General features: G+C 37.5%; 1 protein-coding gene across 5 annotated transcripts; it reads right to left on the bottom strand.

Moving 5' to 3' along the window:
- Positions 1-4,256: 4,256 nt before the first annotated feature.
- Positions 4,257-25,720, bottom strand: PITX2 (paired like homeodomain 2). Of its 5 annotated transcripts, none has more exons than XM_083178041.1 (5): positions 25,675-25,706; positions 16,877-16,949; positions 16,447-16,587; positions 7,653-7,858; positions 4,257-5,504 (listed from the first exon to the last, which is right to left on the bottom strand). In XM_083178041.1, the coding sequence occupies exons 2-5, from the start codon at positions 16,920-16,922 to the stop codon at positions 4,941-4,943; spliced, it is 957 nt and encodes a 318-aa protein (XP_083034167.1). In that variant the 5' UTR covers positions 16,923-16,949; positions 25,675-25,706; the 3' UTR covers positions 4,257-4,940. The 5 variants fall into 5 exon arrangements, with proteins under 5 accessions (XP_083034167.1, XP_083034144.1, XP_083034176.1 ...); XM_083178018.1 differs by lacking the exon at positions 25,675-25,706 and adding an exon at positions 20,099-20,328; XM_083178050.1 differs by lacking the exon at positions 16,447-16,587 and having other exon boundaries at positions 25,675-25,720.
- Positions 25,721-26,417: the final 697 nt, after the last annotated feature.

The raw sequence follows: 26,417 nt of genomic DNA, 5'->3' as shown, positions 1-26,417 counted from the left end.
ATTGTGTACCAGTTCTTGCAGTCCAAATTTTTAAATCTATCTATCTATCTATCTATCTATCTATCTATCTATCTATCTATCTAGATACACACATATATATATATATATATATATATATATGTATATATATATAATTAGATATACACACACACATATATGTATATATATATATATATATATATATATATATATATATATATATACACAAACAAACACAGACACATCATATATATGCATGCGTGTGTGTATGTGTGTGTGTATGTATATATATGTGTGTGTGTGTGTGTGTGTGTGTGTGTGTGTGTGTGTGTGTTTATATTTAAACTTTCATTGTTCAATAAACAAATATGATTTAAAAAAATATATATATATAATGTGTGCTTATTATTTGGGACATTTGGCACATAGATGCCGGTTTGTGAATGCAATAAAGAAGATGATGAAGTAAATCTAGCATAACATGAAATGAGCATCAGTTTATGGATACTTTGTTCTTTATTGCCATATATAACATGCAGAGCGTAAACATTGTATTATTCATGCAATATACAGAGAGAGCAGTCAGAAACCCCAGCAATGTATATAATATACCCCCTCTGCTCTCAGTCACGCCGTGTGGTTCCCCGTTATTACTTAGCAGTACTTAGAACAGGACTGCGGCTGATGTTGCTGTTGCATCTGTGGTGAAATTCCTATTAATATTAAAGGGGACCCATTTCATGTACTCTTATATATATATTAGCTCAGGAAATCTCATAAGAAAGTTACACTGCTAATCTCAAGAGGGTAAAAAGTCAATGGTCAAAGCACTGGTCCCAGATTCACATAGAAATCAAATATTAACATCTGTATAAACGTCCAGTGATACTTCTATGCGATACAAGATGTGCTGCTGCTGCTGCTGCTGCTGCTGCTGCTGCTGCTCAACCTGCTGGAGCCTTAGGTCATACAACGCATGCATGCTACACAGGTCACTGGTGCACTTTGTATCCTGGAGTATGTGGGAGCCTTCTTCCTGGGTTGTAGACTGTGCAGAGCAGTAGTGGATAGCGATATAGAGAGGTGACACACATGGTACCCCTGGCATTACTAGGCCACGTAACGTAACTCTTCTTTACACTTTTAAATTTCAACATTACAATAAAAAAGTTAAAAAAAAAATGAATAAACAAAATCTTCAAATTGTCTTTCTGTCGCTTTTATGTACGAATATTTCAGCTGTAACTATTACATTTTTATTGGCTTGGATCTATTTCGGTCAATAATTTACGACAATATTTCTGGAAACAATGGTTAGTATTTATTTATTTTACACGTCATAACTGTAACACAATCTACGTAAGAAGCAGAATGCAGGTCTGTGACATAAGACTCAAACGTACCATGAACAAAGCCTTTACGATTGTCCATATATCATATTTTTATGATGTATCTTTAAAGGCATTTACAAGCAGGAACAAATTGAAGATCATAATTCAGTATTCTGTCAAGAGTTTTGGAATACTGCTTAAAATCTGAAAGGAAGAAATTCTTGTTGGAGAAAAAAAAAGGACTTCATAGAATGACATTGTCTATAAAACAGTATTTGCTTAGCATATGCAAATATTTATTCAATATATAATGTGTAGGAGTGTTCCAATGTGTATCAAAGAAACGTGCTTAAAATGAGTTTTCTGGCGCCTATCACAAATACAACACAGTGATAATTACCCCCACCCCACCCTATTGTCCTATTGATGTGCACCCCAATGGTCAGAAATAAAGATAAATATCATGTTTTAGTCGTTTAAAAGAATAAACAGGATGATATCAGGTATATGTGCTAAGTAGTATTGCCACAGATCCCATCTGATCTGCTCTCCTGGGATCTGATCATTCCTCCACGTGGGGGAAAAGTGTGTTGCGGAATAATCTGTGATTGATTCAAACATAAATAAAATACCAGAAAACAAACGTTATGTTTTGTCCGAGACTTAAAAGAAAGATCTGTGATGAGTGAGTGATCAGGTGTGTCCTGTTTAATGTAGAAATATGACCTTTGTAATCGTGTGATTGCTAACTTTCCTGTGCATGAATGTAGTTGGCACGTTACTCTGGGCTTTGTACGAATGTGTCTGATGGCAAGGTTCTGCGGATCAGCCCTTTTGCTGACTGGTGTCCAACTCGCCACCCTCTCCTAGGGATGTGGATTGAGTCGTAGACACCTTTGTTTATTTAACTTGTAAAGGACAGTTAATACAGTGAAGTCTTCTCATTATCTGACCTTCTTATATAGACTTAGGACAATGGGACAAGCACTCTTCAGATAATAACTTGGGAGTATCTATTTTTTTTTTTTTTTTTTAAATGAGCGAACGATTGTAAGGCAGATTTATGTTATCATTAATGTATGCCCTAAGAAAATACCGTGTATTTCAAATATATACTTCTTATCGGTGATATGTACATTTATGCGTACCTGATGTCTGTAGAATTTGCTTCCAAGCCATTTACAGCTCTGATACCCAAATTAGACAAAATGAGACAAGACATATATTGCATTTTATTCCAATCACAATTAGAACTGTGTTTGGACAAGATACCTATTCTCATAGACGAGTTAATGCATCTAGAGAATGTGAGGTGTGGAGCAGAGCAACTATGGAATCCTATCCCGGTATAAGCGTGCAGCCCGGCCCTGGACACGAGTTATTACTGAATTTGGAGTACGGGATAACTCACGAATGAATAATAAGATCAAGGCACTCACCAGAAATAACTGTTGACACGTTGGAATAAATGGATTAAGAAAGTGGAACAAAGTTTAGCACAGAGGGCATAGGAAAAGGTCCCACCATGGAGCCACAACTGCCCCAATACTGATGTATAGATACTGTACTTGCATTATAATATCTGCGTCCCACCTTTTTCTCTTCCTCCATCATCCCTGGGGGTCAGTACCACGGACCAGGCGTCCAGACATTTTTCCTCTCCTCTCTGCTTCTTATTCCATGTGTGTAGGGAGAAATGAGAGTAGATTGCCACCACATACACCGCCTGTTTTCCTTGTTATCTCCTCTAAGGATCCTTCCTCAGCTCTGATCACCTTTAATCCACCCCCTTCACCACACCACGAATTGATACCAAATGTACAGGGGGAAAGAAAAAAAAAAGCATTGATTGCTCCCAATACACAAAGCTGTCTGTCCTGCCTCCTCCACTCATCACCCCCAAATACAAGGCAAGGGGATGGGGGGTTAGCAGTCTCTGTGCCACCTGGCAGCCGCACTCACAAGTCTTCAGAGGTTAATGTACAAACCTTGGTAATAAAGCAGTAAAGAAATGCTCGTATCAGATTTTAGTGCGGGGTAACCGTGGATCATTGCGGCTGGAACAATGACCCCGTATGGATTACAGAATTACAGAGAGCCGGGGAGACTGTATACTGAACAACAGGGACACAAGTGAGGGCTCTACTGGTTTGTATACGGCGACATATATATATATATATATATATATATATATATATATATATATATATACTTACTATTTTCCAATGGAGGCCTTTCTGCCTCATTTACTTTAGTAATAGTAATTAATGCTATTCTGATTTATATTGCAGTTGCATTGCGAAAAAAGCTGCGTTTTTTCGTTCTTAAAACTAATAAAATAATTTTCATTGTTGACTCAATTATAGTTTTTCTTTTTTTCTTTTAAAAAGTGACTTTTCAAGTTTATTTATGTGAATTCAACAAGCATACGTATATGCATATTAGAAATTTTAAGGGGCTTGCACATTGTAGATAGATAGATAGATAGATAGATAGATAGATAGATAGATAGATAGATAGATAGATAGTTAGATAGATAGATAGATAGATAGATTGTATGTATGTATGTGGTCTATACTTTGCATAAGATCTGTGCTGATTTTTTTTGGACACAAGACAGCCTGTTTTCCCGAAGAGATACGTTTATTGTTAAAGCGGCATTTTCTTTTTTAGCCAAATAATCTTAAAACAATACATTAGAATTCATTTTACAACCGGATTGTTCAATTATATATCAACCAGCGTTATAGAAATTCAACAAATAAATAATTACACTTCTATATGCAAAAGTCCAGCGGGTTTTCTTGTGTGAGGAGGCTACGGGACAGAAGTGGACAACTTGTAATTGGGTCGGGGTTGGTGTGGGGACCGGGGTACTTTTTACAATGTTCTGTGCTTTCATTTCATCATTTCAGACAGAGGGGGGGGGGGGGGGGGGGGGGGGGGGGATCTGCATTTTTTTCTGATCCACGGGAGATAAAACACAGGTTGTGTTTAAACATCTATTTGCAAAATGAATAACAATAAAAAAAAAAAAAAAAAGTAATGCACATAAAATTTGAAGTTGCATTTTTTTTGTTTGTTTCTGAAACAACAGGGGCACCCACCAGATGTACTATTCTATGTTGATGCACACGACGTTTTAATAGGTCAGAACTACAGTGTCGCTTTTGTTATATACATTCACCTGGAAGCCGGTTCTGCTCTGGCTCCGTTTGCATGCTTTATTTGATTAAAGCCTGGTGCATATTAACACTGTAAAGATCTGATCGACAACTGCTTTTTATAAAATTAATTTGACATTTCAATATATATATATACATCCTTTCAGTCCTTTTGTTTTTCAACAAAGCTAAACTTAAGAAAAAAAAATGAACAAGCTTATAGTATCATTCAAATATAATATCCAGTCAAACGTGTCCATATATATATATGTATCAGTGTCCTGTTGGTGTCTTTTAATACTTTCAAAGAAATCACTGCAGCCGATTCCTTGAAAAGAAGACACATCTGAGTTTCGCAGTTAAACGTTTCTTTTTCCCTTAAGGTCTTTCTAGAGTCCAGATATTATAAGTCTTTGAAGAAAGGATGGTTCCCAGGCAGCATTTATACATGCACATATAATATACATCACACGGGTCTGTCCACCGCATACTGACACGCACTGAGATTGGATCCTGGGTTTTGAACACTGGCATATCCAAAACTAGAGTGCTGCTTGGCTTTGAGTCTAAGGCTTGCCAGGCTGGAGTTACATGTGTCCCTGTAGACATAAGGGGGTGTTGGAGGGGCGTAGGGGCAGGCTGGTGTTGGCACGGCTGAATTCAGAGAGGGGTTGCTCAAGTTGTTCAGGTTATTCAAGCTGTTGAGACTGGAGCCTGGCACCCCGGTGACAGCAGAGGGCACCATACTTGAGGACATACTCATGGAAGAGATGGAGTTGGGGGAAGAAAACATACTCTGTGAGGATAAAGGGTTGACATTCATAGAGTTGAAGAAAGGGAAACTTTTGGTGGAAAGAGAGGCCGAGGTCAGGCCCTTGGCTGCCCAGTTGTTGTAGGAGTAGCCTGGGTACATGTCGTCATACGGTTGCATGAGCCCATTGAACTGAGGCCCAAAGCCATTTTTGCACAGCTCTGCTTGCTGGTTCCTCTCCCTCTTTCTCCATTTAGCTCTGCGGTTCTTGAACCAAACCTGCAATTAAATATAACACCCAGGTCACCTGTGCTCCACAGCTTACACGTGTCACACAACACCCCATTGTCTGGGGCAACATACTATATATATATATATAGTCTGTCTTCACATTTATCTGCCGTTTCATGGGAGCCACAACAAACACCCACAATACAATTTATTATCGCGAATAAGATCTATCTATCTATCTATCTATCTATCTATCTATCTATCTATCTATCTATCTATCTATCTTTATATTTATATCTGGTGATACTGTGAATTATACAAGCCTGGTTCACTTATAATTGCAAGTACCCTTTTTCCTCCATTAAATAAACTGAACCTGTAGATCCAGGACAAAAGCTCAATAAATAATTCAGAATAAACGAATTTGAGACAAAAGGTCATGGAAAAAGTTAGACCTAGATATTTCATTTGAACAGGTTGCAAGATTGTGAAAGTAATTCCATTTACCAAGCTTTATAGAAGATAGATCGCTCCCTGCAACAGCAAAAAAAATGCCGCATTTCTTTGTGAGACATCATAGACTCGTCAAGTGAGCAGCAGCATGCCTCTGCTCAGGCAGGATGGAGAACAAATGTTTGCTATGAGACCTCTACAGATCCTCCCTGTGCTAATCTGCAGTGACTGAAAGAAACTTCTGACCCAACTTGTCCTCTCTGGCTTGTTGGCAAGACTTGTCTTTTAACTACGTGTTAGAGTGAGATCCCTGAGTCCTCCCTGTAGACAATGGAGAGATCTGCAATACACATCCTGGGTGTCTGAATTGTCAGTCACCCTCCCGCAGAGAGAGTTTGTGTATTGGAGTAGTCCCTCAGTCTCCCCTGTTTACACAAATCATGTTGTACATTACAGATCGCTGTTAACTGTACCATTAATCCCTAGCACTCAATTGACAAGAACCACATTAGGCAGTCTTTAGATTCCCAAAATGTTGCTAATTTGAGCTGAAAAGATATAATGAATCCGCCCTGATAACACATCCTGCTTTCCACTCCATTGCCCACGAAAGACTTGCTTGCAATTACACTGCACTTTTTATCTGTATAATAAAATGTGTTGTATATCTCATTTATTCACATATTCTGAAATAAATTGCATGAATGCTAGTCCATATGGCATTCCTTTTCAAGGATTTAAATTTGATCACAGCACCATAAAACGTAGACCTAGGTGTAACCTTAGTGGGATTATTTATTATCACAGGCCTTAGGTAATACTACCTAAGATATTGTTTACATACTTCAAGACGATTGCTTTGTTAATATTTGAATCTACTTTGTCCCTGACACAAATGACTTCACCAACAAAGTTTAGAAAGAACACACAAATTGCGTTCAAGGCCCCATTCACCCACAAGCCTATAGTTTTAGGTGCTATAAATCTTATCTTTTGCAAAGCAGAGATTATATGCACCCTGGTTGGGTTTGCACAGCAAGCATAACTCTTGAAATCAGTCTAGCACTGCTAAAATATAATTTACCAGACACACACTGATATTTCGTTCTCTTTGAACATGTGTAAGATTACAAATATCAGTTATAAGCAATAAAATCCACATATGGTGGAAACAATCCTGTTGTGGTTCTCCCAAGAGACAACTTAAAGGCATTTTGCATGTAGAAATGCCACATAATTATGAATTTATATTCTACTTGTCGCGCAGATGTTTCAAAGCGCATTCATTGCAGCACAGCTATAGTGTATAAACCGGGATTATTTGAATGAAGGGATGTTTTACTTTAAACACTGGGTTTATTTTATGCTACGTGCGTGCGATATTACATATTTTCTTTACATATTATTACATATTTTAATGGCATTCAGCAGCATTTTTAAATCTCAGGACTACAAGGAATGTGGCACATAACTTTAATTCCCAGAGCGAGTATAAATTAGATATAATAAATTCTATATCCCTTTTCATTATGCATTTATACATTAAACAATATTTATTATTATTTTAGCACATTTTCTAAGCTAAATGCCGTGTATGATATATATATATATATATATATATATATATATATATATATATATATATATATATGAGACACTGCACAGTGTCGTGTGTCTAGGTTATGTTGTTGTTTATGCTGTCTAGGCCTCCGATGATTGAAGTGTGAGTACAGTTGTACTTACCCTGACTCTGGCCTCGGTGAGGTTGGTCCACACAGCGATCTCTTCCCTCGTGGACATGTCAGGGTAGCGGTTCCTCTGGAAAGTGGCCTCTAATTCCTGCAGTTGTTGGCTGGTGAAGTGAGTCCTCTGTCTGCGCTGTCTCTTCTTCTTGGATGGGTCATCAGCGCTGGTATCGTCATTTTTACTTTGGTGATTTTTGTCCTTATCTGCAGAAACAGGCATCAGTATACACATTATTTATTTTCCCCTATAAATTGAAGAGGCGCAGGGTGAATACGAATAATACAACAGGCAGTGACTAATGAGTTTTGCCCTTCTGGCCTGGTGTAGCACTCAGAGGGTTCTTGTACAAATCCTGTAAATCCTCAATACCTTAGGGCTGTGGATTGTTCTCCCCTGGCTGGGACTAATGCACAAATTCTACAGAGATTTATTAAAACAGAATAACCCAACTTCTTACAATGATCTCCTTAATAAAATAAACAAACACCCCTGTGCCCTAATTATGCAGGTGCAGCTAGAAATCTCTGATGTAAAGTAACCCGCACAGCAAGTCCATTCTGCTTTATTCATTTAGCTGCAGTCATTTTGATGTGTTTATTGCGCCCAAGTAATCCTTACTAATTTATTTCCCTAATTATCTGCAGGATTTCTTTTTTTTATTTCTAGAAGGTGCGCAGCAGCATACCATGAGTCAGATGTCCAAGGAACAGCAACACACGCAGAATTAGTTGACTCACTATTTATGACAAGTTGTAGTAATTGGCTATTTATTATAATTTATAATACGGTTGTAAAATAGGATGCATTACAATTAAAGTCACATAACACAATATTTACAGGGACCTTATGGTAGGTCAATTCAAGAAGAGATGTGAATACATAGAGTAATCCTGAAGTCTGTTGAGCCTTTATCAGCAACATTTTACCAACATTTCATTATATAGCGCCAACATACTCAACAGCGCTCTATTCATATTATTTGTTCATTGTAAATAAGTTACTTGCAACAATAGTTGTACATGGCATCAGATGACACAAACTAGCTGGAGATATGTCATCCTACATAATAACGCGCAGGATTCTGCAGGAGGCAAAGGCACAATAATTCCCAAGAGACTTGTTTTGCTACAAGGAAATGATAAGTGACAAGTATGCAAGCTAATATATAAAATACAATCGAGATACTTCTCTCTGGAGAATATAATGCCGAAGTCTTATTTTAAAGAGCTATGTCAGAGGGTGTATTGTAAGTCTATGGTACTTGTGTGGGTGTGTGGTCTGGGCCGATTCTTACCTGCAGCCTCTGGGCTGGAGGTGTCCGAGATTGTATGGACCTCCAGCCTCTGCTTGCACTCCCCAGACCGTTGCCCCAGTGAGGACGCCATGGAGACAAGAGTCACTGCCTGATGATGGGAAGAGGCTGAAGCCAGTTTACTCCCGGCCAAATGATCCAAATGTAAAGGGTCTTTCATAGAGTTCATCGATCAGGTGTGTGTGGGTGTATAAGAGAGCAGGCTTCCAAAAAAAATATCCAATTCAGATTAAAAAAAAAAAAAAAAAAAAAAAGGTGCTTGGATTACAAGAGAAAAATCCTCTATAGCTTGCAGTGAGATTCAATTCCACTGTGTGTCCAACTGGTGGCACCAAAATATAGATATAAGTACTATGCAGCAGCACAGGCTGGGTGGAATAGTTTCAGCAAGTCACTTGTTAAGTGCAGGCTTAAGGAGCCTTATTTTTAAGTCCTGCTGAGTCCACTACAGTCATTAGGCAGATATTACTTTCTGTTCCTCCTTCTCTCTGGTACAGGAGATACTGGAAGCTAGAAGGACTGGTGCAGAAAGATTCTTCTACTGAGCTACCAAGCATTGCATGATGTAGCTGAATGAGTGGACATTAGGGGAGGTATATGAAGTGTCAGTGGGAAGCAACACCACTGTATCCAACAGCAAGATGCTGATCCCATGCACTATCTCCAACACAGGGCTGCACTTTCACAAGTGACAATGGAGATTCAGCAGTGGCTCAGTCGCTTCCCTGTTTGACTAACATCTTAAAACCAGAGATTTGTCCTACCCAGCTCCCTGACGTCACTCACACTCACCCCCTCCTCTACTGTCTGCACTCCCAGCACTGCGCGTCATAGCCAATCACAGGCTCCCTCCCCTACACAACTGCTCGACGTCACCCACACTCCCTCCCTCCACACTGCCCGCACTCCCCGGCCTGCGCGACACAGCCAATCACAGTCTCCCTCTGCCCGCCGCTCACTGACGGCGCTACCGTAATTATAGACACCAATCCGCACTCTAGCAGGGCGGGCCTACAGCTTGACTTCTTCCCTAATTGTAAGGAAGGTACTGTGCAGCAGGGGAGATGCACCGCAACAGTCTCTCCGAATTAGCCATAGAAAACCTGACCGAAGCGATTCATGCCAGATATTAACTATCCATTAAACATATGATAATGGTTTGGTATTCAGCATGATAAAATATACGTCATAATGCATGTTATTTCCGATATAACTTATACAAAACAGCCAATCTGCATAGTTGCATGCAATGCTATCACTGATCATAAGTGTGCAACGAAGGCAAAAATGAATCCTAATATTTACAGCTATACACAGAGCATATACGTCTTGCATTACTATATTAAGTCACGTTGCAGGTCCAATACCTATTTACGATGCTATATATGTTTATGGTACGATGACAGCTAAACTCCCCATAAATACTGACACTGAGCAGCCAAAAAGGCAGCAGAAATCAAGAGGGCGTTCTGGGTCCTGATAGCTCAGTATCTGACCTTCTTCATACCAGGTTTGTGTATTTCCTCAGACATGTAACGCAGCGCAGGAGCCCAGCATATTATCGCCTGACAACTTTATGACAGCTCTCGGGGGAAATAATTCCTTTTTATACAACTCAATTTTGTATTTTATATTCCATTTATGTACATTGCGCCTCATAGACATGTCTGACAATCACAAGCATCGCTAAAGAAAAGCTTCATATATCAATGTCTGCAGGCTGTCCCACTCACCCCAATCCCCCCACCACAGCCTAGACTGCCAGATACACCAACAGTCATCTTTATCAGGGTACATGTCACAATTATAATACAACCAAGGTTTAGTATATTTATGGATCATCATCCATCAATCATAACTGTATTTATTCTGTTTCATATCTATCTATCTATCTATCTATCTATCTATAATAATCTATCTATCTATCTGTCTAATCTATCTATCTATCTATCTATCTATCTATCTATCTATCTATCTATCTATCTATCTATCTATCATAATCTATCTATCTATCTATCTATCTATCTATCTATCTATCTATCTATCTATCTATCTATCTATCGTCTGTAAATATCTATCTATCTATCTATCTACCCATCCATCCATCCATCCATCCATCCATCTATTATCTATCTATCTATCTATCTATCTATCTATCTATCTATCTATCTATCTATCTATCTATCTATCTATCTATCTATCTATCTATTTATCTATCTATCTATCGTCTGTAAATATCTATCTATCCATCCATCCATCCATCCATCCATCCATCTATTATCTATCTATCTATCTATCTATCTATCTATCTATCTATCTATCTATCTATCTATCTATCTATTCAGATAGATCAAAATCAAATTACCTTAAATGAATTTGGATTCTGTTCATTACCTTCCGCTGAAATGACGCGTTTTATCCCTGAGATGTGACACAGTATCTCTCAGACCCCACAGCGTCAGATACAGACAATGCTGTTACGTGTGTAGTGCCTTTTAATCTTATAAGACTCTAATTTGCTTAAGTCTTTTAAAAAGGGGTTTAGATTGGTCCTAGCCGTATTCTTATTGAATTCCCTCTAATTCCCACCAGATCATACAGTATATGTGTAAAGTAAATATTTCCAGATTCTGCACTACAGTTGATGACCTATAACAAAGTCAATATGAATTTGGATCAATCTTTGACTATTTGTTTATTAAATATATCTGTCCTCTGCCAGGAGTGGGTGGTGTGATCAGTGGGGGTGGGCCCTTGCAGTGGAAGAGAAGTGACAGGAGTGAAATCATTCATGTAATACTGTCTATGCAAGATCAGTATATTAGTAGGAAGCATATTCAAATGTTAACATTTACATAGGGGTCTATATAAATGAAAAAGACCACTACATAAATAAATCAATTAAAATGGTCATTCTTTATATAAATATACAATCTGTCAGGGTATGACGTGTCGGGTATGACGTGTTTACTAGTATGCTTAATTGTAAGCTCTTGTGTCCAGGGACGATTTTTTACAATCTCTATCTCTCTCTCTCTCTCTCTCTCTCTCTCTCTCTCTCTCTCTCTCTCTCTCTCTCTCTCTCTCCCCCCCCCTCTCTCCTTCTCCCCCTTTTCTCTCCCTCCTATATATAAATAAAGATTATTGTATTGTATCCTGTAAAACAAGTATTTTAAAGAAAGTCAACAGTATACTGGAGTCTATTATACATGCAAATGAGAGTTTGGGAATAGGAATACAACCTTTGGTGTGATAGGAATCATACACTTCAACAAGGTTAATAACATAATCTTTGTAACTCGCAGCATAACTCATACTAGGAAAAACTGTGTCCAATACGATAAACAAACCACTACAAATGTGATATGTATACTAAAGCGTCATTACTCTGCCCTCCTACATATACACAGATCTGTCAGAGCCTACGGGGCACAACATTAATATTGATCTTAATAACAGACCATTTATTGGAGATACACCCCTGTAACACATACATCTTACCATAGAAAGTGCTTAATATTTCAGTTTATTCGAATTTCCCTCTTGCAAACATAACCCTAGTCCTAGCGGGTGAAATGTTTGGTGACTGCATTAAATAATTCCTACATTATATCTGGTGCTAATTAAAATGTATTTTCATGAAGATATTAAAACATATATTGTCAAAAATGGAAAATCAAACGATTGCCAAACATAATTGACATTGTGTCATCTCTTAAATATAGGGTGTAGCTGAAATGAATACAAACACTAATAAGCCAATTATGTTTTATTGTATAATAGCAGTAATAAAGTAATGTTACCCAGAACTTGTAAATGAAAATACTCTATTTTCCCAAAATACTACACTTACTCTATATTACTAGAGCCTGCTGTGGCTGTACATATGGTATATATCCCATATAATATGCATATATGCACAACATTAGTCGTATTTATTCCTATGTGCCAATTAATTTTAGCATTTAAAGAAAACGAAAATTATATTTAATTAAAAATCAAGAAAGGCGCAGCAGCAGATTAATTATATATATATATATAGTAAGGCCATGATTTGGAACTTGAAAGATTTCCTTGTGCTTTATTGCTATTTATAATGCATACATTCTGAATAATAATAATAATAATAATAATAATCTGAAAAGGTGTCTGAAGTGCATTTATTTATTAGATTGAATACAAACATGAAACGTACAACTCTCCCAAACACCTTTAAAATAATAATAATAATAATAATAATAATAATAATAATAATAATAATATATATATATGGGTAGGAAAACGTAATTAATTAACATAATTACAGTTTTTTGAGACATACCTCTAACAATGTATCTATTTGACAAAACTCCAGGCGTGCTCTTTTAATCACACCCCATTAAAACCTACTAATTTCCTTTAAAATTATTGGTTGTTTCCCATGGGAGAATTTTAAGAAACCTTTAACACTACCGGTAACATAAACTTAGCTCATGTAAAGATCACCACTGGGCAGAAATCACATTTTGAAACCATATTTGAACAGGTTATTTTGTTAACCTCCTACTCTACCCTTCATAACCTAATATTTATGGTACCAGAACTACACTGCAATTCTATTTCCATCCAAAAACCTCTATTTGCAAAATATGCTATTCCAATAGACATTAACTCCAGAAATAATAATGCAGGTGCAGCTCTTGACCGTTCCTGCGTTTAAAACATTAGCTGAAACAATCAAGAATATTAAAGAATATAATTTATTACACAGTAATTGGACATGATGGCGTGTGATTTAAGATGATATAACGTGACAGCATTAAAGGCTGTAGAAAGGCAGGATCTGTTAGCTGATGCTCCAGTTTAATGTAGTGCCTGTTGCCCTTTGTACAGCCCAAATGTCATTCATACAGTTTATTGGCATAATATTCCCTTAATAGATAAATTGATGTTGGTGGGGCCTTTGCAGCCTGATAACATTGTCTTTCACTCTTCCACATATCGTGGATTACTGCTCATTCTCCTAGATGGAGAGCCATTAATTACCATTCAGTCAATATTAGGTAAAAGACAATGCTTTTTACATAGGATTAAGAAGACATCACAATGTTCCATTAGTATATTCCTGCTCACGGAAAAAGCTTTGCTCATACATTTCTTGTTCCCCCGAGTCATCCCAGCTACTCTGCATATATTATTGGTAAGCAGGAGAGAGGAGGAAAACAGCTAACACCAAATAAGTTTTACTGAGACACTTACAGACAAGGCTGGCATAGCAGACACACTATGTTTCTAATTAGATCGGCATTAATTAATGTTAGTTAAATAACCGCTGAGCGGAGAGATCAGTAGTCTACATTTCCAGAGCGCAGAAATCTAAGGCAATGTGATTAAATATGTAAATAAGGAAAACATTATAAGCAGCGGCCAATAGCAGTGTTTTCTTCATTCTCACCTGTTAACTGAATTAAATGTGGCCATACATCTAGTTATTCATTTCTAAAAGTCGCGGGCTATACATCTAGTTATTCATTTCTAAAAGTCGCGCAATGGAAGAACTATTATATTAGATTCACTTATTTTGCATTAGGTTTTAAAGATCAAAGCTATAAAACGGCACAAATTAGAGAAAGAACCGACAAAATATTGTACAGTAAAACGAAGAACAAAATAAAAGTTCTATTCTATTGTTACAGAAATAACAATGCAAAATAATTGAATTGCACGGCAACAAATGCTCCGCCTTGTGTAAATTATCGCAACTCTTCTTGCATGAAGTGTATGACAGAATTGGCCTCTGAAAATCCAAATATAGGACATTAACGATTACAGAGGGGCTGGGGTGGTGTATAGGCACGCGTGGGTACCGATTTACCCAATAACAGGCGTGACTAATAACTATCTAATCACATACCCATATAATCCAATATACACAAGTAAAACTAGAATTAAAAGTCAAATACCCATATACAGAATCGATGCTGCCATTTCTTACTGGAATGGAACATCCTTTTTTTTTTTAAGTTTGCGCGTAGAACGAAGATGTATTTTTATCTGGCAATTGAATTTTCATGCCAAATGCTACATTATACCAATAGATATTAAAAAAAAGTGTACTTATTAAGTTTTTAAGACACCGGGAATTTTACACGTTCTCCAACGATCGTGTCTCATAATAAATAGTGTCGAAAACCATCATTCATTTGTTTTCGGCGTGGAAAGTAAAAGTCAGGATGTCATGTAACATATGGAATATCACATTTAGACATAGCTGGTAGGATCATTCTTTCCTGCAATGAGCCCATAAATTTATTGCAAAGCCCAATCGTTTGAGTTGTGTCCTGTGATTAAGACCACCTGTCCATTTGAAGGGGGACATTGTTATTCCCCACCGCATAAATGAATGGGGTTGCAGACCAGGCGGGGATCATCATCTGATTTCTACAGTGACAGAATAACACAAATAAGTCCCCAGCTCTCTACAGAACGGCTGCTTTTATTTATTTAGCACAAGATGGGAATACAATAATGCCTTGAGTAAAAGATAATCAGACCCCTATTCTCATCAGCACAATCAAGCAATATGTTACATTTGTTGCTACGAGTGATATCATTTAAACCACACAATAAATAAGTAAATAAATAAATAAGGGCACGAGCAATTGATTGTGACGTTGCTATCCTGTTTAGAAGTGAATCCAGGTGCCCTAGCCTTATTAGATTAAGGCGTACCATAGTTATCAGTTTTTATACAAATGATAAAATATAGAAATGTCGCTCTATTAATAATTTAATTGTGTATTTATTTACTAGAATAGCCAATTCATTTGACCCAATTTATTGCACGAGGAATACTGAACACATAAATCATTTGCTCTGGAATTTTTCATAGATCAACAACGTTTTATTGTGCAATAATAAAAAAAAAACCCGCAAAGACATCAATAACAGCAAAACCCTGCAACATGACCACTTGTCTAGAGCAATAGGGAACGTATCGTCACTACACATATCGTCACTACCGCTGTCTGACGGCAGAGGGCGCCTTAGGATCATAACTGGGAAAGCAGCTGCTCGCCTGGAGAGCAGGCCCAGGCTTCTAGATGGTAAAATACGTTCTTTAGTGAACTATTTCATTGTTTTCTCCTTCCCCTTAGCTCAATAAATTAAATTACTATATTCTCTCGTCTCATACTAATTTTCTTAGCTAATTTCTGATGTGCACAAGGGATGGAAATGTTTAACCAATACTAGGCACAGATATGTGGAGCTTCTGAGATGTCGGCGTTGTGGGTGAATACTGGTGAGCAGGTAATGCTGCATTTGTTATAATATCAGTACGTTTGGGAAAAATTCTCGAGTCGCATTAAATGATGGGGAAACCAGTTTCAGCAATAATTGAAGCCCCCCCCCCCCCTTCCTGGGACAGTGTGCTATTTTTCTATTAGACGGATAGCCACTACATTATATGCCCAGTGTAAGGCTAGTAAAACATCTTACCACTGGCACTCTGATGCAGTCTGCCAAACAGCTTCCCTGTTTCTTTCCTGCTGATTATGGTCCCCTCTGTAGTAGAGAAATCACCTTTCTTCATATCAGGTTCCTTAGAGAAGCGACACTCCACTGCAGAGGGCTGAACTCCTGATTTCAGACAGAAAGGAGATTTAGACATGGGGCTTACTACAGGAGGTGGGGGACTATCCTCTGTCACAGTCTAGGTTAGGGGCATTCTACCCTCCTCTCCTGACTATCACTAGTCTAGCTGAGGCCCAGGCAACTGTTATATGCGCTGTTCACTTTATTAGACTTTTGTTGTTTCCAGGTATGTATTGAACGCTACGCTCGTATTGTAAAGACCAACAGTTCAATTATTATTTGTTCAAATAATAATAATAATAATAATAATAATAATAATAATAATAGTTTTTACCTATTTGGACACAGGCGGTCACCAGCTTGCGACAGTTAGTCTCCATTATTTCGTATACTGATGGTCTCCTTGTCTGCAAAATATTGTAAATGAAAGAAATGCTTATTATTAAATATACAGTATATATGCTTTTAGTAAGATCGCGTCACACACAACACTCACTCCATATCTATCTATCTATCTATCTATCTATCTATCTATCTATCTATCTATCTATCTATCTATCGTATCTATTTATCTATTTATCTATTTATCTATCTATCTATCTATCTATCTATCTATCTATCTATCTATCTATCTATCTATCTGTCGATCTATCATCTATCTATATATTAAAAAAGTATGGTTATAGCTAAAACAGCACATCCATTTGTCTGAACCAGTACAGGCAGAATTGGGAAATTTTTTTTTTAAGTTTGCTAAATCGCAGCATAAAAATACCGTTATACACCCACGCAAATATGGACGTAAATAGTAAATGTTTTAACATTTGAATATCAAAACGCATTTCAAAACAAAGTTTCTAGACCACATAATGCGTGTGTGTATTTATGTACTGTGAATATAATGTGTGTGTGTTTGTGTGTGTGTGTGTGTGTGTGTGTAAAAACACATATCCCTATTTGAAGTTGCTCAATACAAAATCTTAATTATTACTGTTGACTTCTTGCAGTTTTCCATACTTCAGGGATGTGCTTCTGCTCCTTTATTTATGTCATTATCTTCCAGGAAAACATTACCTAATTATAGGGAGGGCGATCACTTCTATTACTGAGTGGTGGCGCATTTGTTAAATTACATTTCAATTAATGAGGGATCACCTAGGTGAGACTCCGGCCTACAGAAGCAGTTTGATGGCGTTACACGGATATGTGTGCAGGAAGAACAATGGTACATAGCTTTTTGTGCTGTACTACATAAATATACATTAATATTATCTAGCGTACACAGCTAGAGGAACACTCTGGCTGTTGTTAGCTTGGCACTCTGGTCCTTGTCACTACAACACCACATGTAAAAAGCCTTGTGTGTTTCTTGATGTTCTGTGTTGTTGATTTTTTTGTTAAAATTATAATGAGGTTAATAATTGTGCAACTGCTTTTTTTGTGGTATGGCAACAATGACATGGAATGATGATCTGTCCCTCCCAGCTCACCAAGCAGCAGTCATGATATATTTACTATTTTCAGTGTTCCTTCTACACTGTGATGCGCCTGGATTTTCCCATATTTGTGCCAATGAGGAGCAGAAGTTTGGCTGGCCCACAAGTGAATGATTCTGCAGTAAAATCGCAGGATTAGTGCCTGATTGAGATGTCTGTTCGTGAGATATTACAAAATTCATTATCACATCTCTCTGCTAACTCGATATGAAGTAACACAGATGGGATTTTATTAGCCCAGGATTGGAATGTTTACTTATGATAATTTCAGAGGAAATTTGCATGTCATCATCTCTAATCTTTTTTTCTCTCCTTTAATGTCTGCACTGGGTGAATAATTACTTGATGTCTGGATTGATGCATATTTTTAACCTGGATCTACGGCCTAATAATTACAATGATCATTTTTTATTTTGCTCACTTTATGGTCAGCACTGCCCACGTTATCTTATCACAGAGTTGTATCATTTGTCAGACAATATTGATTATAGCACGTGTGCTTGGAGAAAAGTAACACTGGTTTATTGTCTAATAATAGTTACACAAACTCAAGTTCAACATTTACTTTTATAGACGTATTTATTTGCTTGTTCATTAAAAACGCATTAAACATATATTTTATGTAATAACGCTTTGCAGGTATGGCAGACACACAGGGGCAAAAACACACATAACATACAGCTTTCAAAGTGTTTGTACATGGTTATACACACATACTTCATGTGTCTGCGTAAATATACACACACGTATATAAATATATATACATACAGTTTATAAGTAGAGTGTGTATTGATGTAAACAGACTCACACTAATTTACACTACATCAGACACAAGATTATGTTAGGCACACATATCAATACAGATACATACGTAAATGTTAATAGATAGATGAAATATATATATATATATATATATATATATATACATACACACACACACACACACACACACACACACACACACACACACACACACACACACACACACATACAGGATAGATAGATAGATAGATAGATAGATAGATAGATGTCAGTATAAAAATATTGTGTGGGATACAAAGGCATACATTGCTACACACACACTACACAGTGTAACGATTATCAGAGAGATGTTACAGGTAGCTGCTAGCAATGTGTGGAGAGTGTGAGAACACAGATAGCAGGCCTATCTAGCACCATGTTGTAAACACTTGGGATTGGACCACCAACCTGCAGGCCACCCTACTACTAACCTTCACATTATTTCCTTTTACAATTCAAATAGTATTCTTTCATGCTTCATTAACAAAAGCACAACTCACATACTTTACCCCAGCTGTTCAGTAGCTTCCACCCAAATGTATGTATTATACGGCCTTACTACTGCTATTGCAGTCCACTTCTGTGTAGCCGTTAAAGAAGGGATTGCCATATGTAACTTCATGTCTGCTGCACATTGAATAATATTTCACACATATCAGTATCGTGTTAACAGTCTTCAGATCTCAAACCATCTGGATTTACTTTGTCTTCTGTAAGAAACTTGCCTGACATTGTAACACAGCGTAAGGGGAAGTCCTGGAGCTCTCCCTTTGCTAATCCAGACAGCACTGCACCCACCATGTAGCTGGGGAAACAGACTGTAGGTATCTGTGGCACTCCTAGACCTCATCTCACCTAATTGCACTTTATACCTTTTTAAAATGCATTAAAGGCCAAGTGTGTGGGCAATTATAATTCCCAGTTGCTAGAGTTCACTAAACGGTATTATTAAGGTATTAATGTAATGGAAAGTGAAATAGTCAGGCGGCCTAACTGGTTGTATGTAGCAAGGCATAGCAGCCTCCCAGCAAGGGGTGATAATTCCCATATAGTTAGTATTGTAGAATAATCATATAAAGTAAAGATAGCGATGTTACATACAGTGCACATGGTTCCTCTCTGAATTGCATGCATGGTAGATGCAGCATAAGGGATTATGTCAGGAGCCCTCGCTGAGTACAAGGCCAGGGTGGAAGAAATGTATGAACTTTCCTGATCTCCCAGTTTTAGATTGCAGTAGGATTGTCTGCTGTACTTACCGGATGGGCTTGCAGAGAACCTCTGCTTCTTGCTAGGCAGAAATCCTCACTGCGGGCTCTGCATATGGGATCACACAGCACCAGGCGCAAACTGAAGAATCCAATGCAAAAGAAACCAAAAGCAATGTCCCAAGTTCCTTTGGGGTTCCTGATAAGGCTGTTAGATGAGAGGTGTCTGTTCCCGGGTCTCTCTCTCTCTCTCTCTCTCTCTCTGTCTCTCTCTCCCTCTCTGCAGTGGGAATGGCGTGACGTCACAGAGATTCCTCCAAACTCACTCAGCAGAGCAGGAGGGGAGAGGGTCACACAGAGGGAGGGATGCATAGGGATCACACAGAGGGAGGGATGGAAAGGGATCACACTACAATCTCATCATCAGCTCGGGAGAAAGCAAAAATATCTAGAAAATGGCATTTAAACCAAAGGGGCAGTCGTTAAAGATAATAATAATAATAATAATAAAAAAAAAAAAAACCTCGAGAAACTTAATAAGTAGTGATATGGAATTATCAATACACTAGCAATGTACGTGTCCAGTTGTCAACATTAGACTTAAGTTAAATCTCATAAAAGAGTGGTGACATTAATTATGATAGTAATTACCACGAGGAATATTGAACACAATAACACTTCTTGGACAAATATTAATTACATATTTTCATATGTATTTATGTGAATTAAGTATATAAATGGCTGTATGTGGCTTCCAAAAGATAGAATAAATATGATGATGGCAGGTGTTTATTATATACATTTGTTTAAATTGTCATTTATCCTGCATTATATAAAAGGTGTGTCTGTTTTAAGACTATATATATATATATATATATATATATATATATATATATATATATATCTCACTGTATTCATAAAAATAACATACTCATATAAAGCAAACCATCATTTTTTTAAAATATGTGTATACCTGATGTATACGTGTATACGTGTATACCTGACACGTTATGGTATAATAATTTTAAGGATTCAATTTGTTGCTTGTGTTCCAGCCAAAAATAGTCCAAGGGCAGTTAGTATATGTATTAATAGGTTAAAATAACATCGTTTTGGGGTGCAGGTTGTGGGCGTTCTGCCTGTTCCCAGGCTGCTCCATGTAAGACTGAAGGCCATCACTGCTGGTGTATAGCATATGACATTAGAGGGCTCTGTGAATGAATCACTAAAGACAAATTGCTATTAACAAGACCCTAATAAAGTGTAAGTGTAGAATGTGTAATGCTGTAGGAGCAACCAGCAAGCTGTCCCTGGGGCATTTTTTTTTTATTTTGAAAAAAGGGGCACAAAATGTGTAGTAAGAATATTATGCAGCAGCTGCACGTTATATAGTAATCTTTTTAGTGATACATGGGAGATTTACACTACATACAGACACACAAACTTGTATCTGGCACATATATTATTATTGTTATTATTATTATTAATAATAATAATAATAATAATAATAATAATAATAAAATATCATCATAAATATTGTATACTTTACAATGAATCAATATAAATAGTGTAGTGACAATATATTTGTGTAACTTCATACTATAAAAGGCTATCAAAAATATAATAATTATAATTTTTAGATATAATGTTTCCAAAGCAGGTAGAGATAATTATATTAATTCGATGTTTTACCATTTAGAGAGAGCAAATCTGATCGATTTTATTTCATGTTTTAATTAAGCCATCCAATAATACTAAACGCCTTATTTGGGATGATTATTGCTTTCCAGCAATGGTTTATTTTAGATTCCTGAATTTTTTATTTTTAATGTTCTAACGAGCTACCACTTCCATTAAAACGATCTTTAATCTTCGTCAACGGAAACCTCTTTATAAAAGCACAACAAAAATAATACCTTAAAGAATTATTATTTAAAAAAAAAAATACTTTACAAAAAAAAAAAAAAAAACCATCCACCCACCAATGCTATAACGGCAACGAATAAACGTAAACCATAGTGAAGCCAGCTAACTTTCCCAGTGCTTTGTAGTGTAGATAATGTTATTGGTTCCATCAGCAGACAGTGGCTGTGTGATTGATCCGGCGATAAACTATCTGAAGAATTCTACAGTAGCAGCAGACACAGCTATCTCATACTGTAAAGATGGACAGGCTCTGCAGAGCAGCCAAGGCTCTGCAGTGCCTTATAGTCATGTACAAGCCAGCAATAATATATATACAATTAGCTTGCTAGGGCTGCTGTTGGACATATATAAGTGAATTTTGGTATTCTGGCAAATAAATCATAATCTTTCTTGGCTCAGTAATATTTGCTACAATATCACTGTGTTATGTACCAGTTTTGTCTAACTATGTACCGGTTACTTAGCACCAATGTTATATTTACTGTGATAGTTATGTGCAATGATGATAAATACAACTCAGAAAGGACCAGAGCATCCAGTAATTCAGTACAGACTAGGCATTGCTGAGGTCTGTGTGGGGAACAGTAGGCAGCAAGGGTTATTTCTGTCTGTGTTGCCTCATTGTACTCATTATATTGTAGTGGATATGGCGAGGTGCAGATCCCTGTTGTCATATAATCTTTCTATAGGTTGTCAATTGTCAGTGTGTACATAGTGTGTAGGTGACAGGTATTTCTGTGCCACCCAGACTGTACATAGTTTGTATTGTGCAGGTGACAGGTAAGATTATGTTAGTCTGTAGCTGGTATGTAACATGCAGGTTAAGATGGGTCAGTCTAATAATCATGTGTGATGCTGGACGGTAGGGTCAGTCTAGCCAGTGTGTCAGTTACAGGTCAGGGTCCACCAGCCTGTTCATATGTGTGAAGTGCATGTCAGGCGATGTCTCTGTCCATGTTGTGAGGAGTAGGTGAGTAAATCCATAGTGCAAGGTCAGTAGGTGTCAGTAAATTTAGAGTGTAAGGTGCAGCAGGTTTCAGTGTCAGTCAGTCTATAATGAAAATGGCAAGTGACAGTAATTCCATAATGTAAGATGCAGGCCAGGCAATGTCAGTACGTTCATGGTGTAAGGTGCAGGTGTCAGTAAATACATAGCGTGAGGTGCAGGTCAGGCAGTGTCAGTAAGTACATACTGTAAGGTGCAAATGAGAAGGTCATTAGGTATCAGTGAATTCATTGTATAGGGTGCAAGTCAGTAATTGTCAGTAAATCCATAGAATAAGGTGCTGATCTGGCAGTATGAGTAAGTCCATATAGTGTAAGGTCCAGGTCATGAAGTGTCAGTAAGCCTATAGTGTAGGGTAGAGGTCAGGCAGTGTCAGTAAGCTTATAGTGCAGGCTGCAGGTAAGGCAGGGCCAGTAAATTCATAGTATAAGGTGCAGGTTAGAAATTGTCAGTAAATCCATAGTGTAATGTGTGGATCATGCAGTGTCAGTAAATCCGTAGTGTGTGAGTCAGACAGAACTGACTGTGACTGTCCCATAACACAGTATGCAGCTGAAGAGAGCAGCTGGTGGAAATGGAAATGGCCCGTAAAGAAACAGACGATCCTGCATGATTTTCATCTCCTCCTCGAGTGTAAGGAACAGGCTGGACATACGTTTCACGCTCCTAATCCTTCTTCTACATTTTTAGTCATACTCCCATTAAAGATCTAATTAATGTCCCCGAACCACCAGGGAATACAGCATTAGATATGCTGCCAGGAAACATAGGGTCATGTGGTCTGCGCAAACTATAGAAGGAGACTGGAGACTTCAGACATTGGCTTCTGACTCTTGGCTTCTCTGTGCCAGTGTAATGCACTAACCATATAATGCCCGTGCAGACAGGCCATGCATTCTCACATTATAGGGCACTGCTCTCAGGCACAGCCACAGACTACACACAGGGAAATCTATGGAATTACAGCAGCCAGGCAGTTGGGCTCAGCATGAAGATGACATAATCTAATCTTACATTTCAAGGTCACACATTGCAGCAATAGCTTTGTCTGGAATATATGCCTATATACCATGCACACATTATGTGTGTGTGTGTGTGTGTGTATATATATATATATATATATATATATATATATATATATATATATATATATATATATATAAACATATACACACTACGCACCCCTATCCAAATTGATCATGCTTGCAGAATGGAAGCATGGACATGTTTTTAGGAGAATTAATCACCAATTAACAGCATGATTATCAGAGTAATAGTTACCCAATAAACAGCACACAGAGTAATAACCACTAGTCAATAGCATACATAAACAGTGAACAGCTTAAGCATAATTACTATAAATTAAACCACCATTCATTTGCTTAAGTAAAATGTTCTAATCACCAGGCATATTTAATATATATGAATTATTATCAACAACATTATTAATATAGAGTAATAATTACTACCAGTAGCATGAATAGAGGAATTATCACCAGGCTACTGCATACTATAAGGTAATAATCACCATCAACAGCATAATTAGAAAATATGTTGGAAGCCAAATCCCTACAATTGTGTAGCAATTACACTTGTCTACTTGTGCAGGTCTAGAAGTGATTTTATTGGCTGTGATTTCCTATTAGTGAGAGCTATGGGGTCCACTTACACTTTACTTTCATCAATGATGGATTATGATCTATACCCAAGCAGGCATTTTCTTAACTAGATACTTGACAACAAGCAGGTATATGTAAATAGTAAATCGCTATCTGTTTAACAACTCCAAACAGTATCGATTGGGCGGCTGTTCGAAATTGTCATCCCTGTAGTGATAATGTGCTCATTCAGGGTTACCCATCCATGCAGCGCCTATAACAAAATCACAGATAGAAAAAAAAAAAAGAAAACATTTAGGAGCTTAATGGATCTGCATATAAATTAAAATTATCTGCCCTTTGTGCTTTTCGCTGCACAATACAACCCAAATGCTCTCGTGTTTTAGTAATATTTAATTGTTTTTAATATATTATTGCATCCTGGTGTACGGGCCATTTGCTGCCAAAAGAAGAGATATAGATGATTGCCTCTTTATTATGGATGTGCAATAATAACGGAGCTGGGTATTAGAACAAGAAGGGAATGGCGATTCCCACCTCCTGAGCAAGGACTCTGATATACACACATTGATGTTGTTCGGAAGACCGCATGCCTAATGAGCCGTATGCCGAGCTCCTATTGGAGCTGCTGCAAGGGTTAAATAGCAGGTGAATTTCTCCCAATGCCCAATTCACCACAGCAGCATCTATGTAGCATTATGATATAGGAAATATTGCTTGATATTCTGACATATATATATATATATATATATATATATATATATATATATATATATATATATATATAAGGATATCTCTCTCTCTCTCTCTGTCTGTCTGTCTGTCTGTCTGTCTGTCTATCTATCTATCTATCTATCTATCTATCTATCTATCTATCTATCTATCTATCTATCTATCTGTCTATCTATCTACCTGCAAAGCTATTTGTTGAGGGTAGTAAGTGATCAGATGTGACCAGTCTGCTGAAATGACTTGTTGCCCCAGTCCTGGTTCACAGAAGACTGGTCTGGCCCATCTATTGGTTTCCTGAGGCCCACATACTACAGTCACAAGCACTGTACACACAAACCACGTACCTGTGTCTGGAGACCACAAGCTATTTCTTCTTCAGATGAGCTCTGTGGAAGAATCTGAGAAGTTCAGAGAAACAAGTAAGATGCCTGGCTATGTGAGCTGTGTAGCCTCAGGGGTTAGCCAGCATCCCTTTTCATTTCAAACACTTATTGATTTGCTGTTGTCATCTTTGGCGACGCAGAAGGACACTTGAAAGAATTTCTGATAGGTCTCTGATCTGAGAAAAGAGGTGACCTGACCGAGATCTTCCCAATGTTTTAATTACCACGTCAACAGCGCCCCTCAGCCTGCTCTCACTTTTCCTCCTCTTCTCAACTTTTTAAATTATTCTGCAAACTATTCTCTCTCTCTCTCTCTCTCTCTCTCTCTCTCTCTCTCTCTCTCTCTCTCTCTCTCTCTCTCTCTCTCTCTCTCTCTCTCTCTCTCTCTCTCTCTCTCTCTCTCTCTCTCTCTCTCTCTCTCTCTCTCTCTCTCTCTCTCTGTCTGTCTGTCTACCTCTCATTCCGCGCAGCTCTCACTTGACCATGAGTCTGTCAATCGATTGACTTCATCTACAGTGCATTATATCAAAAAGCGCTTTAACCTTCAACTCTTGACTTGGTGTTTTTACTCAGTGAAATAAATCAGTGCTAGATGAAAAGAATAGGTTTCGATCAGATATCATAACCAGTGTAATACTGACACCATTATGTGTTCACTGTCTGTCTCCCCTGAGATCTCCTACTTAATACACAGAGACCTCAAT

Source organism: Crinia signifera, chromosome 1 (genome assembly GCF_055691185.1).
Source record: "Crinia signifera chromosome 1, ASM5569118v1, whole genome shotgun sequence".
NCBI lineage: Eukaryota > Metazoa > Chordata > Amphibia > Anura > Myobatrachidae > Crinia > Crinia signifera.
This window is presented reverse-complemented; position numbering and strand designations above follow the sequence as displayed.

What these genes read in the sequence shown, in the direction of transcription:
- PITX2 (XM_083178041.1), bottom strand. Translation starts at nt 16,922, where the DNA reads ATGGAGACTAACTGTCGCAAGCTGGTGACCGCCTGTGTCCAAATAG. An exon ending in GACCGCCTGTGTCCAAATAG is followed by an intron (nt 16,588 to 16,876) that starts GTAAAAACTATT and finishes GTCTGAAATCAG; the next exon opens with GAGTTCAGCCCTCTGCAGTG. An exon ending in ACTGCATCAGAGTGCCAGTG is followed by an intron (nt 7,859 to 16,446) that starts GTAAGATGTTTT and finishes CTGTTTCTGCAG; the next exon opens with ATAAGGACAAAAATCACCAA.